Source organism: Enoplosus armatus, assembly GCF_043641665.1.
Source record: "Enoplosus armatus isolate fEnoArm2 chromosome 3 unlocalized genomic scaffold, fEnoArm2.hap1 SUPER_3_unloc_1, whole genome shotgun sequence".
Taxonomy (NCBI): Eukaryota; Metazoa; Chordata; class Actinopteri; order Centrarchiformes; family Enoplosidae; genus Enoplosus; species Enoplosus armatus.
The window spans coordinates 17,237-33,142 of record NW_027261182.1 but is presented as its reverse complement, the minus strand read 5'-3'; the positions used below and the strand labels follow the sequence as shown (position 1 = coordinate 33,142).

General features: G+C 39.3%; 1 protein-coding gene across 1 annotated transcript; it reads right to left on the bottom strand.

Annotated features, from left to right (window-relative positions):
- Positions 1–4,740: 4,740 nt before the first annotated feature.
- LOC139307098 (CD276 antigen homolog) lies at positions 4,741–14,533 on the bottom strand. The gene is made up of 5 exons (XM_070930980.1): positions 14,378–14,533; positions 13,077–13,400; positions 9,127–9,405; positions 5,087–5,372; positions 4,741–4,813 (listed from the first exon to the last, which is right to left on the bottom strand). Exons 1-5 carry the CDS (start codon positions 14,475–14,477, stop codon positions 4,741–4,743), a joined length of 1,062 nt encoding a protein of 353 aa, XP_070787081.1. The 5' UTR covers positions 14,478–14,533.
- Between the last annotated feature and the right edge of the window lie 1,373 nt (positions 14,534–15,906).

Here is a 15,906-nt window from a genome sequence, read left to right as displayed (position 1 = left end):
AGTTCAGTGACGTCTAAATGTTTCTTTAATGCCCACGTCTCGCTCAGTCTGGACCTTTAAGAACTACAAGCAGTTTGATCACATTTGGTACATTAACAGCATGTATACAGAGCTTCTGCTCCTCGATCATCCAGTCACACACACTCACACACCGATGGCAGCGAGCTACCATGCAAGGTGCTGGTCTGACCATCGGGGGCAATTTGGGGTTCAGCGTCTTGCTCAAGGACACTGGGACATGTGGACAGGAGGAGCCGGGGATCCCACCTCCGACCCTGACGGACGACCCGCTAGTATGCTGAGTTTGAAAGGATTTGATGTCACGTGGTCTGGACCATCACAGTCCTCATTCTTCAGGCCTCAGACAGAAGTCACTGGTCTGTCTCCGGCTCATCAAACATGCTGCTGTTGGACTTTAACTCATTACAGGAGAACACAAACAGTAGCTTCCACTCTTCACTAGCTGCCTGAGAGTTTTACAGTTTCACATTTCACAGTGAAGCTCCTGAACACATCACAGAGGTTTTAACCTCTTCTGAGCCGCAGCAGCCTGAAATCCTCAGTCAGGGGTCTCCTGGTCCTTTCAGGTCACCTGATGTGTGACTGGACTTTTTCGGTCGGAGCCTCTTAGCTTTCAACTTCTATAAAACTCGCTTCTATCTGAACTTTAGTTTAATCGGGTCCTTTTTAACTTGGTCCATTTTAATTCTGCTGTGTCACTTTTATGATGTATTTTCATGACTTGTTCTATTATCCTGCTTTGCTGTCTGATTGTTTCTATATTTTCTTCACAGTTTCTTTGTGTTTCTATGCAGCTCCGTCTGATTCATCCAGCTACTACAGTATAATGTCCTCAGCAACAGTCCAGTGGGCCCTTTTATCATCACTTGACTTTGTGAAGTGAAGTGAATCTACGTTGACGACAGTGCAAGAGTAAACATGAGACGCAGAAGATCATCAGAATATAAAAATAAAAGAAGAAGAGTGCAAGAAGTCGTCTTTGTCCTCAACGACATTAATAACAAGTAAAAGTGTGTTTGGTCGATATTTTCATCTTAAAGCTGCACAAGAGTGGAACTCAGTCACACCAAGTATCAGAGTATTGATTTAATTCTCACTTAATGGAATGATTCATTAATCATCAGTCAGCATTAAAGGCCACTTGCTCTCTTCTGTTGTCACCTGGTTAACTCTGTCTGCTAACAACAAACTACCTTAACAACTCCTGACAGAACCGACCTCATCACCACACTCAGCAGTTACATGTGTGTTGGACCGTTCTGCAAAACAACACATTATTGTTGGACTAATGAATAAAAATGTTCTTTATTCCAACAACATCTGTCCAGGGCGTCTACAGTCTGTTAATGTACAGATGAGGCCAGATGCAGGCCGAGTGAAAAGTCTGCTGGAAGTCAAGTTTCCATCCAAATGAGGTGCAAAGTTCAACAGAACGTCCAGAAAATCAGCAAAGTAATCTGCGTTTCCATCTGCTACTATTACAGGAATATTATATTATATTATATTATATTATTATGAGTTGGACACATGGAGATAAACAGCTGGCGGCTCTCATTCTCCACTCGGTGCCATTAAATCATTCCAGATGTCGTTCAAACATCCAACAAGCATGTCGGTCGAAGCGCGCTGAAGCCTTTTTTCTTCGACAGACTTTTGTGTCCCACACTTGGAAACTATTTGTCAGTATTTTGTTTGACCAGATATTGAGAGATAATGACTATATATTGTGGCATGCTGTTATCTGACTGTTGCTGATGTTGAGCTCATTACGAGGACAGTTGATAAAAACACTTGGTTCAGGTCAGGGAAAGACTGTGGTCCTGTTGATGGGACGTGCTAATGCTTCCATATGGACGCACAATGAGCTACATGCACATTCGCCACCTCAACAACTCACTTTTCATCAGCCACCATCACAACTATCTGCCTCACCACAACCCTAATCCTAACCTTAACCTAAAACTGATTCTAACTTTAACCTTAAAACCAGGTCTTAACCCTCAAACTGCCTCAACTAAGTGAGGACCAGCCAACATGTCCTCACTGTCATACAGTATGGTCTAGACCTCAAACTGGGTCTCTCTCACACACACACACACACACACACACACACACACACACACACACACACACACACACAGCAGCCACCTTCACAGCACATGTAAAGCTAGTTAAGTTTCTGGATCAGGTAGAAGGATTGGGGTCCTTTAGGGGGTCTGACTCTGGTGGTGAACCTGAACCTGCAGGAAGGAAAACAAAGTTATATTCAAGAAAAACCCACCTGACTTGATCGTGTTTGTAAATACCAACATGATGCTTAATGCCTGAGAAGATAAAACAACTGTCAAGACTCTGAACATGAGAAACATATGAAGAACGTGTTGTGTTGTCTGCTCATCATGAATATGTTGAGACAAGAAATTATCTAAACTTACCTTTCTTACAATTAATTTTGATGCAGCCTTTGACTACAAGCACAGCTAGAAGAAGAAGAACAACACCAACAAGAACTGCAACAGCAACAACCAATCCAGTGGGGAACTCTGCAACAGATGAGAAAGAGTTGATGTAACAGTCAGAATGTAGCTGCATATCATATACAGCAGATTGGACATCACAGCCGACACAAAGAGAACAACTAAAGGTGTGCGTGCTCCTGAAACCTAAAGTCTCAAACTATGGGCAGATGAAAACACCACTGGGATGACTCTCAGCAGGAACACTGATGTCAGCATTGATCTTGAGGCCAGCCTCCTCCTGCTTGGCTGCACAGCTCAGAGGCTGCTTCTGGTTTTGGTCTCGGTAGCGAGGAGGCTGATGTTGTAGCGTCGTCCTCTTTCTGAGACGTGCCGCTCATCAGCAGGAACAATGTTTGAATCGCTGTCCTGCCGCCTCCACTTCAGGCTGTTTACACGTGACCGCTGCTAAACTCCCGCTGTACCTGAGATCTGCAAACGTGTGAGGCGATCTGCGTGCAGCCGAGGTTCTCTACACCCTGAGCCGAGGCTACGATGGACTCTGGACTACGTCTCGTCAGCACGTCTGTATTTCACCATGGTCGCTGTTACAGCGAGTGTTGATGAGCTTTGTTCAAAGAAAATATTAACCATCCGGCGAAACATGAGGCGTAGCTAGGTTTATGTTTCACTGAGCAGTAAAAGTACAATTTGAGGTACTTGTACTTGACTTGAGTATTTGCATTTTATATTACTTTGTACTTCTACTTCACTACATTTATCAGACAGATGTAGCAACTAGTTCCTTTGATCTTACATACAAAACATGTGATATCTGATCAAATATAATGTTTTTGCTACTTTAATGTTGCTGATACTTTTATACTTTTACTCAAGTGGACTTTTGAATGCAGTTCACTTTTACTTGTACTTGTACTGTGCTTAAGTACAGATTTGAGGTACTTGTACTTTACTTGAGTACTTCCAATTTATGCTACTTTATACTTCAACTTTACTACATTTCAATGGAAATATTTGTCTTTTTAGTTACTTTGATTTTACATACAATATATATGATCAAGTTATAAAATAATACTTTTATATAATACTTTTGCTACTTTAGGTACATTTGAAGTGGACTTTGAATGCAGGACTTTTACTTGTAACAGAGTATTTTTACACAGTGGTGTTGCTACTTTTACTGAAGTAGAGAATCAGAGGACTTCTTCCTCGCTGACTTCTGCCCAGCGATGTGAACATTAAACTCATGATGTGCTTCTTGGTGGTGGGGGGGCTCTACAGTTATCGGGGCACAATGGGAGCGGAGCGACACACAGTCTGGATTTATGCAGCGTGAGACTCCTGAAGCTCCAACTCTTCAAGCTAAATACACTTTCAACTCATTAATAAAAGGCCGTAAAGAATATTTGGAGATTCTCGTACACAGACACAGATCTGAGGACACACGTACAGACTGAGATACACTTTCAGATCTCTCCACATACATCTGTAAATAATACAGCTCTATACAATTCTTCCTTTTCAGCTGACAAACGCTCAGAAAAGGTCACAGTGGAATCTAGATTTTCTGTTGGGAGAATGTTTCAGAGCATGATCATTTATTTTGCTGTGAAACAACAGGTCTGGTCATGATTTCTGAATCTGAATTCATCCTTCAGCATCAAATCCATTCAGAAGATCTCTCATCAGCTTCTGCTGCTTTAATACTCAGAATTACTACAATTATAAAATGATAACTCGTGTTTGAACCTTGAAGCTACAACCTGAATAAGAGCTGATGATGATCAGATATCTTTTCTTTTTGCACTAATCACAAGTCGACACTGTGCAGTAAAGACTGCAGGTCCAAAGCCTTTCTGTGCCTCCATGGTATCATATTATCACCAGGAACCATCACTGTATATATTCACAGTCAAAGTCTGGTCCTAGTTGTTAGTTTCACTTCAGTTTCTAGTGAAGAAATAAAATAATAAAACCTGATCTCCATCTCTGAGTGTCCTCATGTTGTCTGTTATGAGACTCATGTGTGACTTGGCTGCTGTAACTCTGCAGTTTCCCATCGGGATCAATGAAGTCCTCTATCTCTCTATCTAATCTATTCATCTAATCACAGCTAATAAAACCTTCAGACAGCCTCGCTGTATTTTGGTGGCACATGTGGCACAATAATTCTTCAATTTCACAACTTCTTTTCTTTTCTCTGGTGGAACAAACATGTCACTGATTCTGACGACTTCCGTCTCTAAATCACCTCGTGAGGTGTTTTCATGCCGATCCTCAGCTTCAGGTTGCAGCAGCCGTTTTTAAATCTGTTCCTGGGTTTGGTGTGAGAGACTGATCAGACTGATCTCAACATTTACTACAAACTCCACTTCTTTCTGTTATTTCCCTCCACAGCGTCTCATTCTTCCTCTCATCTCTGTAGATTCATCAAGTGGAGTCTTTGGAACATTTTCCACATCAGTAGACTTGTCTTTATTCTAATTTGAAACACTTTGAGATCATTCACTTTGCCTTCAGTCTGAACACACGTTCAACTCAAAACTAATAACACATGAATAATCAAAATTCTTTGATGATTAAAATACCACTGACCACTGATAAACACAGATGTCTCAGCATGAATCTGATGGTTGATCTCCTCCTGAGTAGCAACACAGCGATAGCGGTCGGTCTTGGTCACAGTAGTTTGGAGGATGATGTCGTAGCTGCCTCCTCTTTCTGAGACCTGAGGTTCTTTAGCAGGAAGGATGTTTCCAGCACTGTCCTGCCACTCTACTGTAGGCTTTGGAGAAGCACCTCGAACAACACACTGCAGCAGCGACCAGTCCTTTGTTTCATCAAGTATTGTGATGTATGGTTCTGGAGCTGCACCTGTGAACATGAAGTGTAAACAGACAACAAGTGACACATCAGTTATAAAGGACAATTACAGGATTGTGTATGTATTTTGTTCAGCCCTTCTCTGCTTGTAAATGAAGATTAAAGTGTTTAAGAGAAAAGTACAATAGAAGCCTCAGTTGCACCTCCCTGCATTGTTAGATAGGACATGATATTTAACACTTTTAACTTCCACCAAACGTTTGGTGACTATTTACAAGTGCAAACACTATTTGTGACTCATATGATGACAGAAGCACAGACACAGTGAAGACGTTTGGACAACACTTGAGTTTTTATGCTACATTTGAAATGACATCACATGAAATGTGTTGTCTGACATGTAGACAATATTTTCTGTTACACTAAAGTAAAATAAAGAGTGTTAGAAAATATGAAACACAGGGTCTTCAACAGCATGTGCACCCCTTGTGTTATCAGGGCTGAACGTGTCAGTGATGCACTCAGTGGCCACTTTATTAGGTACACCTGTACAATCTAATGCATTAAGTTTCCTTTCATGATGGTTAGTGGTGGTGTTGAACTGGACTGCATTATATTCAGAGGTGTTTCTAATATTCTGAGCCCTCATGTTGAAATTAGAAACACCTCTCAGTATAATGTAGTCCAGTACAACACCACCTTCAACTATGATGCTCAGTAACAAACATGTAGTTTCATTTACACACAAAGTCAACAACAACTGAACATTATGAACTTCATGAAGGCAGAATTTATAGCAGAGCTGTTGTATTGAATTGCAATAGACTGTACAAGTGTACCTAATAAAGTGACCACTGAGTGTATTTGATCAACAGTCTCATGCTGCCAGAATGGAAAACTGATCATCACAAAGAGGAAGGACAGCATCATCATCTATTTATTCTTTAAACTACACGTTTGTTCAGGTTTTAGAATTTGAATTCATCCATCACTCTAAAATCCATAAAAATGTATTTGAGCAACATATAAATTACATTTTGATTGAATATTTCATATGAACCAAATTAGCCACAAATGGGGAACGAACTATTCCAAAATAAACATGCAAAACACTTTGAGTGTCACTAAAATAACATAAAACCTGTTATGAAATATGAAACTCAGGGTTTTCAAAAGAAAACAAACCTCTTGTGTCATAAATTGTATCAGTGAGAATTTTCTGCTCAACATCTTCGTGCTGCTCAGATCTCATATTCAGGTTTGAGACTCAGATTAAAAACTATTTGGAGGGATTTCCACTTCATGCTACTTTATACTTCTGCTTCACTAAATTTAAGAGGGAAATATTGTACTTTTGACTCCACTACATTTATCAGACAGATATAGTTACTAGTTCATTTGATCTCACAAACAAAACATATCAGCAACTTATAGAATAAAATACTTTTTAATAATACTTTTACTTCTTCAAGTATGTTTTAAATACGTTTTGTTGATACTTTTACTCCAATGGACTCGAGTAAAGAATCAGAGTACTTCTTCCACACTGACTACTGCCCAGCGACGTGTCCAATCAGAAGACCTCTCATTCAGAATTACTACAAATATAAAATGATAAGTAATGTTAGAAACTTGTAGCTACAACCTGCATGAGATACATGATGATATAGTTTTGTTATTATTTTCACTGATACAGGGTGTGTGTGTATCTTTGCATTTCTTATTTTACATTTAAGGTTATTTATTAACTTCAGAAAACAAACACCTTCGTATTACTTTAGTGCAACAGAAAACACTGTTAAGGGCTCTAATAGAACCATATTTCATAACATATTTAAGATTTTGTAGCAGAACAAATGATGCTAAAAGTTGAGGGACGTTCAAACGTTTCCGTTGTGCGTTCAATGATAAACCTTGAAGTGTGTTTACTGAGCTGAGAGACGTCGAGAGCAGAGTTACTGCTTGTTAGCTTGTTGCTTCATTAACTGGAGAAGAAAGTTAAGTTCGACCTGTTTACACTCAGTACTTCTGCTGTCAGGAAGCTGCAGGCAGAATCACACATCTGACTGTAAATCACAGCTGTGTATCGCACTATGCCGCCATCTTGTGTCCTCTGTCTCTATGGCCTTACGCTTCAGTCATACGCCACCTGTGATTGGTTCAATCAGCCCACATGCTTTAGTGAGCTGCACACTGTCACATTTAATATAAACCACAAGCCAAATGTGAGTAAATGTGTGAAGTGGTGAACATCTGTGAACTCCTGGTTTCAGGCTCAGACAGAGGAGGATGATTCCTGCCCAGATTTAGAAATCAGAGCGTGAACAGTTTCACTGCTGTTTCATCTCCATTTTCACTTCAAGTCTAAATCTAATGCTGGACTTTAAGTTAGTTCTGCTTGTAATCAACCGACAACCAGCTATTGCAGAAGCAGTGAATGAAGTCACATGACTGCAAACATGTTGGTCATCTGGGACCTTTAGTGTAATGCAAGAGCTGAAGAGAATATTCCAAAGTATCGGACAAACTAAACATTTGACCTGATGAGGGCGCTAGAGGAAAACTCAGGGAATCACCAGATTTATTGTAATTCATCCTGAGGGGAACATGAAGGTCCGAAACACATTTCATGGCCTTCAATCCAATAGTTGTTGAGATATTTCAGACTAGACCGACACACCGACTTTGCCTCCCCTACATATTTGTAAAAGTACAGTATACATAGTTGTTGTCTTGGTTTGATTTCTACAGTATATGCATATATACAGAGATTGAGTTATATGTTTATGCAATTTAAAATGACGTTACCTAACGGACATTATTGGGTCACTTAGTCTAACGCATTTATTGCTCATGTTGCGTTGTGTTATGTCATTTAATGATTCTTAACATTAATCACACCAATTTCTTTAACATTCAGGGCAAATTCAGCCAGAGCTACTTCAATATTATAATATTGGTCATTTTCATTGTTGTCACTCTTCATAGTGTGACAGTGGGTGGAGCTCACATGCTATAACTCCACACAAACACAGTTTACATTAGTGTCACGTCAAACATTTTCTATTACCTCTTCAACTATGTTGTATATTCTGTAGCAAGCTGGTTTCGTCATTAGTGGGTGTAAATATTTAACAACAAAGCTCCACTTAAAAACTACTTTGTGTGGTGTGACCCATTTTAATTCAGTGGTGTTTAAATCTCCACGATGTAACAAGTTCAGTTAGAACTCGTCGAGCCAAGTCTGAATTTAGAAGCAGCTGCTGCATCTGGCTACAGGAATCTGATATCAACAAGATGCCACAAAGGGAATGAAAACAGGCAACAGAACAGGCAGCCTGTGGGCCTGAACTACAGGCCTTGTTTTATGTATGCTTTTATCTCAACTTGAAAAGGAGCTCAGAGTTAAGACTGACCTTCAGTCTCTGCAAGGCAGTGAAGAAGTGCTGGTGACAAGAGTGTTTATTCAGTACAAACACCCGAAATACTGACAATATTAGCTAAGATAGCACTGCATCTTAGCTTAGCCAAATGTTAGCTATAGCTGCCTGGGAATGTACACACCGACTGTGCGTGTGCGTGTTTATGATCAAAACATTCACCATGAACTCCACTTCTTTCTGTTATTTCCCTCCACAGCGTCTCATTCTTCCTCTCATCTCTGTAGATTCACCAAGTGGAGTCTCAGAGCTTCAGTGTGAAACATTTTCAACGCTTTGAGCTAATTACCTTTGCATTCAGTCTGAAAACAAACATTTCTGAAAACTAATAACACATGAATAATCAAGATTAAAATACCACTGACCATTCATAAGCACATAGGTCTCAGCATGAATCTGATGGTTGATCTCCTCCTGAGTAGCAACACAGCGATAGCGGTCGGTCTTGGTCACAGTAGTTTGGAGGATGATGTCGTAGCTGCCTCCTCTTTCTGAGACCTGTGGTTCTTTAGCAGGAAGGATGTTTCCAGCACTGTCCTGCCACTCTACTGTAGGCTTTGGAGAAGCACCTCGAACAACACACTGCAGCAGTGACCAGTCCTTTGTTTGATCAAGTGTTGTGATGGATGGTTCTGGAGCTGCACCTGTGAAGATGAAGTGTAAACAGACAACAAGTGACACATCAGTTATAAAGGACAATTACAGGATTATGTATGTATTTTGTTCAGCCCTTCTCTGCTTGTAAATGAAGATTAAAGTGTTTAAGAGAAAAGTACAATAGAAGCCTCAGTTGCACCTCCCTGCATTGTTAGATAGGACATGATATTTAACACTTTTAACTTCCACCAAACGTTTGGTGACTATTTACAAGTGCAAACACTATTTGTGACTCATATGATGACAGAAGCACAGAAACAGTGAAGACGTTTGGACAACACTTGAGTTTTTACACTTTACACATTTGTTATTATATTCTATGAAATAAAATGATTTTAGTATTTGATTATAAAATGATAATTCATTTTTCCTATCTTTAAAAGGGGCATATGGAGTACATGCAGTATCTTATTTTTAATTTGATTTAACTGTATAAAGAGAACAGTTTCTGTATTACTTTAACAGAAAACACTTGAGATCTCTAATAAATATCTAATAAATAAATAAATAAAAATAAAATGTTTAAGACAATTTTGCAGCCGAGCAAGTTGTGCAAAACGTTGAGGGATGTCCAAACTTTTGAAAAGTGCTGCACAGAGAGGTTGTTGCTTTATTTGCTGGAGTAAAATATTTACACATTCTGCTGTAAACAAGCTGCCAGACAAGAGTAGAAATATACACACCAGACTGTTAATTGGTGGTGTACGTTCACACTGTAATCCCATTTTGTGTCCACTATGTCTTGTGACTGTAACATCATACAGCACCTATGATCTGGTGAATTAGCTTACACACGTTAGTGAGCTGAACAGTTTAGCATTTATGACAAACCACAAGCCAAATGTGAGTAAATGTGTGAAGTCTTGAACATCTGTGAACTCCTGGTTTAAGGATCAGACAGAGGAGGATGATTCATGCCCAGATTTAGAAATCAGAATGTGGACAGTCTCCCCATTGTTTTTATTTACATCTTAACTGTAAGTCACAACATAATATTTGATTTGAAGTTAGTTCTGCTTGTAATGAAGCTTTCCTGCAATAAATCCTTCATGAAGCTTGTTGTTGAAACTGTTTAAAAGAGGTGTTCATTCGACTGTATGATCATTTTGGAGGCTGTAGATTACGTTGCTATTGTGTTACATTGCGTTTTACTAACAGGTGTTTCTATTATTTTGTCCACAGAAACACCTGTTTGTATAACACAAAGCAGTTCAACAGCACCACAAACTACATCCTCTGAACTGAAAACTGAACATCTTCATGAAGGGAGGATTTATTGGAAGACTGCTTTATTAGAAGCAGAACTATATTTAAATCCAGCATTACAACAAGAATTATAAATTAGACTATGTTAGTTTTAGATATGTGTACCATATCACTTGTATTTATTTGAGTGTATTTGGTTTGTAATGTGATTTCCCATGGGGCTGGAAAGCTAAAAGTTCTAAGAACAATGCCTTTATCGATGTTAACATATCATATTAATCATATCATCATCCATAAGATGCACTGACTGATATATTGGATTTGGAACAGGTAGCTTAAATTAAGTATTGGGGATCACAGAGAGTGACCACTGCACATTAAACCCTATTTCTCGCTGTTATAAAACTGTAACAAAGAATTTCTTATAAACCATTTAATGTATAAACTTTTAATATCATCATCAATATCAAATTTTTACAAACCAGATATGTGTTGGTGTATAAAAGTGTCCACTTATCAGTGATGAGTTACATCACACACGATGATGTAAAGATGAGTGACGTCATCAAAATCAGGACTCACCTGGGATGTTTTCCTCTAATCTGTTCTTTAATTTTTTAAGGCACGGAGGTTGCACGCGACCCGAGATATATGTACAAAAATGACTAAATAAATATACTGCGTACGTTCATGCTGCCTGTAGAAGTAAATACAGACATGTTGGAGCTTGTTTGAAAGCTGAGATGTTCGTTTTTTCAACGGATTGAAGAATCTTAATGAAGGATTTACGACATCACAACAGTAGCGTCTTACTTTACGGCAGCAAACACTTCGGCAATTTACTAGCTATCCTGTTTAGCCGCAGTTAAAATGTATTTATAGGTCGAAAAACAAACATTTATAGACAAACAGGGGCTCGTTTTAAAGAAAAAACTCCACCGATTAAATCCAACTCGTTTAAATTCAAACGGAAATAAAAATAACGTGAATAAAAGTCGATTGTGTCCATCGTTCATATTTTTTAAGCCGCTCGACAAACTTTTAAAACAACGACATTTCGGTCAATTTAAAGTATTGACAAAAGATTTGACCAATGATGTTCAGTATCTCTGAAATCAGTAAACGCCCAGCAACAAAACAAACCAATCCGCATCTTTCTACGATCTAAAGTGACGAAACTAACGGGCTTTTAACTCCAACAGCCAATCAGCGGAGAGCATCTTTACACGAGCTCCACATATATCTTATTGACAGCTACTTTCATCCAATGGTAAGTCAGCACCGTGAAAACACTCTGAGTTTGTAGCCACTTAAATTACCTGCCTAACCATATACGGAAGTTAACGTTGTGCGACTTTCTGTGGAAGCGGGACACCCACAGAACAGAGAAACTTTATTTATATGTTTAGGGAGGCGTGATTCAATGATAATAAACATGTAAAACTTTATCTAAATATTAAGAACATATTTTTACAGTCACATTTAACACTCAGGGACATTTCTTCAGTTTCATAAAGAGATTTATTATCGTCATTTGGTAACTTTGGAGAAGTTTTAGAGAGCTCTGTGGACATCTGCTGGAGATGATCTGTACTGCACTTTCTAAAATATCTCAGAGCCACTTCAGCCTGTCAACCTAAAATGTGGTACAGACATTATAGACAAGTTGAGGGAGAGATCCTGTGAGTTTCAGCCTGACAGCCCATATTATGATTGATTCACTGTATTTGAAATAAGAAGCGAAAGAAGGAAAACAAGAAAGCTTCTGTCTTTTCCTGTTTAATTATTTACATATTAAACTCTTTTAGAGCCTGAAGTAAGATCAACACAGCTGATGAAAGCTCAGAGTGTTTTCTTTACAGTGATGTAATGGACACATGTCACTTCCTCATGGTCTCTGTATTATACAGTTTAAAGTGGGCTGGTGTTCAGAGACAGAAAGGGACATAATTAAAAAGAGCCACAAGAGGTTAAGATAAAGCGCTCTGGGTCAGGATCTAAAAGGCAAAGCAGAACATAATTGTTAGAGTGATTATGTGATATTAACAACATGCCAGACGTAATATTCTGAACAAAACCTGAGACTTTTCCCTGTTTGCTGAATATCATTTTTCTGAGCTTCATCACTCAGGTGCGTGGGTGGCCTCACCAACACTGTTAATCCAACTGACAAAGCTTCAGGTATCTGTGGGCTCTCTCCACTGCACAAACAAATACTTTACTATAATATTACTTTCAATACGAATATCAGTAGATGAGCAATACACTGTAAAAAATAAAGTACAAATCATTACATAACTCTGAATAAAATAAAAGCATTTTATTTATTATTATAAGCCTTTGTTTATGTTTGGCATTAATGAGTTAAGCAGTCTAGAGATGGTATGACAAAGAAATTAAAATGAATAAATACGAGCATGTTAAAAGTCCCATCAGTCAAACTGTCACTCACCTACAACAAGCTTTATGTGGGATATTTGTTCGTTTGGGAAAGTACAGGTGTAGTTCCCACTGTCAGCCATCTTTGTTTTTTGGACTTTTATGGAGGCGTTGCCGTTCTTCAACTCTTCTTCAAAATGAAAAACCCGACCTTTGAAGAGTTCATCTTGACCTGCTCGGCCCTTATTGTAATGCTTGCCTGCTTCATAGAGGAACACCTCCAGACCGTCTTTCTTCCAGTCAAACACCATTTTCTCAATGTTCTTCTTGGTGCTGAAGGAACACGGTAACATGACATCACTTCCTTCTTCCACGGCCACATTGATGACACTTGGCCCTGAAAGACAAAAACATAAAATCAGAAATACACAGAAGCAGAACAAAGCTAGAATTATTGTTGTCGGCCTCCACCAACCAGTCAAGCTGCAGTTAACATCCATGTCTGTCCAGACTCATATAATATATGTAGAGAAGACGTGAAGGAAGTGAATAAAAGGTATAAAGTGTTAAAAGTTCAACTTCTTTATTGTCATAAGCACAACGATCACAGGGAAGCAGTCGTTAGATCTCAGGCTCCTTCCAACAACACACACAAACATGTACCAAAAAGTCATGTGAGTAAAATCTAATTACGATCTAAGACATCAAATAGTGCAGCAGCTAAAATATAATTATATAAAATAAAATACTGTGATAGACAGATGTACAGTAATAATGAAATGTATGTGAACAGGTTGTAGACGGGTATCCATATATATAAATATAAGTATAAATAAATATATACATGTATATATGTGATAAACCTCTTTTATATACTGAGATGTAAACAGGTGTGACCAGTATTTGTATGTACTGTGCCAGTAGTACAAGTATGCGATGGCAGTACTATAAAGTAGTATATAGTGTAACACCCAGACTTTATACTTCATCAGAAACATCAGAGACGTGTTTCAACCAATAATCTGGTTTGACACCAAGAAGCTTTGCTCGGAAACAGCAGCGCATTTCTCTGCAGGACGGAGACGACGCCCCGAACATCGTCCACATCTAAACACTGCGCATGTCTGTTAGACGACTCTAATTAACCAGGAGGAGGCTGCAATTAATGACATCACTGTTTTAATATTCACCTGTGCTGCTGATTATAATATCAAACTGTGTCAATGATCTTTCTGTTAAAATGCAGCTACATGCTGATGCTAACAGCTGCAGCTGCTGCTGTCATCTACCCGCCACTCAGAGACTTCGTACTATTCTGTTTCCAGATGTTTCAGCCATTCAGTCTAATTATCAGTCCGCCATTAGTTTTCTTACCGTTTCCATCAGCAAACGTTGTTCCGGACCGAGTCAGGAGACAGAGACACGCGAGAGGAAGAAGCTTCATCGTTGTTGAAGTCACCGGAACATCAAACATCACTTTAACTTCACCGGAACGTCACTAACGGACATTTACCGACTTCTGGCTGCGTCACCTGCACATCCGAAACACTTTCGGTTTCTCAGCTTCCGCCAGCAGCAACTACAGCGACACTTCCGGCACGACCCTTCACAATAAAAGCGTCACGTCAATTTATATGATCTGGCTGAAATCCTGCAGCCTGTTTAGTGTGTGGATATTTCTTCTATAATAACAGACAACAGTGGGTATACTGTACTTTTTATTCACACTCCTCCTGTGATTCAGTGTAAAAGGTCTCCTCATGCTATGATTAATATACAGCTGTAACTGCCCTTCATGAAGCTGTTAGTGGTAAACTATCTCTCTGTGTGTTGTTTGAAATATATCTGCTGTGTTGTTTCAGTCAAAAAGTCTTTATTAAAAACAGCTGTTACAAAACATGGATCCTGTTAGAATCCGGCCAACACAGAATCACCACTTTAAAAACAGTCCCAACACACAGTTTGAGGTGTTTCATGTTTTATTCAAACGTTTGGATGGAAATGATGAAGCGCTGCCTGAAATGACATGATGCCCTACAAGTGCATCATCAGTTAACAACATAAACAGACATGAACGTTCAGAGAGCGCACAGTTCAAATATCACAGTCAACAGCAGCAAACACTCAGCGTCCAGTTTATTAGGTACACCGAGCTGCAGCTAACGCACTCTGATGCAACAGTCCTGCAGTAAATCCTGCCTGCATTATAAAGACAGGTGTTTCTGTTGTTTCACCTGCCCTCACTGATGTAACTGGGGTGGACAAAATAATAGCAACACCTGTCAGTATAAGACGATACAGACAAACTGCAGCCTCACATAGCTGAATCAACTCCTCTCTGAAACTGAACATTACAACCTTCATGAAGGAGGATTTACTGCAGGACTGTTGCATCACACTGCAGCGTTTTAGCTCGGTGTACCTAATAAACTGGACACTGAGTGTACAGTTCAGTGTGTAACTGTACCTGACAGACTCTGGCTCAGCACCTTAACAAATAAAAACAAGCAATACAATAACACAAATATGAAAATAAAAAGTTAAGTCACATTATATTTCACTTCAGCTGAACAATATTCACATTCTTTTACAGACCAACAGCTTTAGTTCAGTGACGTCTAAATGTTTCTTTAATGCCCACGTCTCGCTCAGTCTGGACCTTTAAGAACTACAAGCAGTTTGATCACATTTGGTACATTAACAGCATGTATACAGAGCTTCTGCTCCTCGATCATCCAGTCACACACACTCACACACCGATGGCAGCGAGCTACCACGCAAGGTGCTGGTCTGACCATCGGGGGCAATTTGGGGTCCAGCGTCTTGCTCAAGGACACTGGGACATGTGGACAGGAGGAGCCGGGGATCCGACCTCCGACCCTGACGGACGACCCGCTAGTATG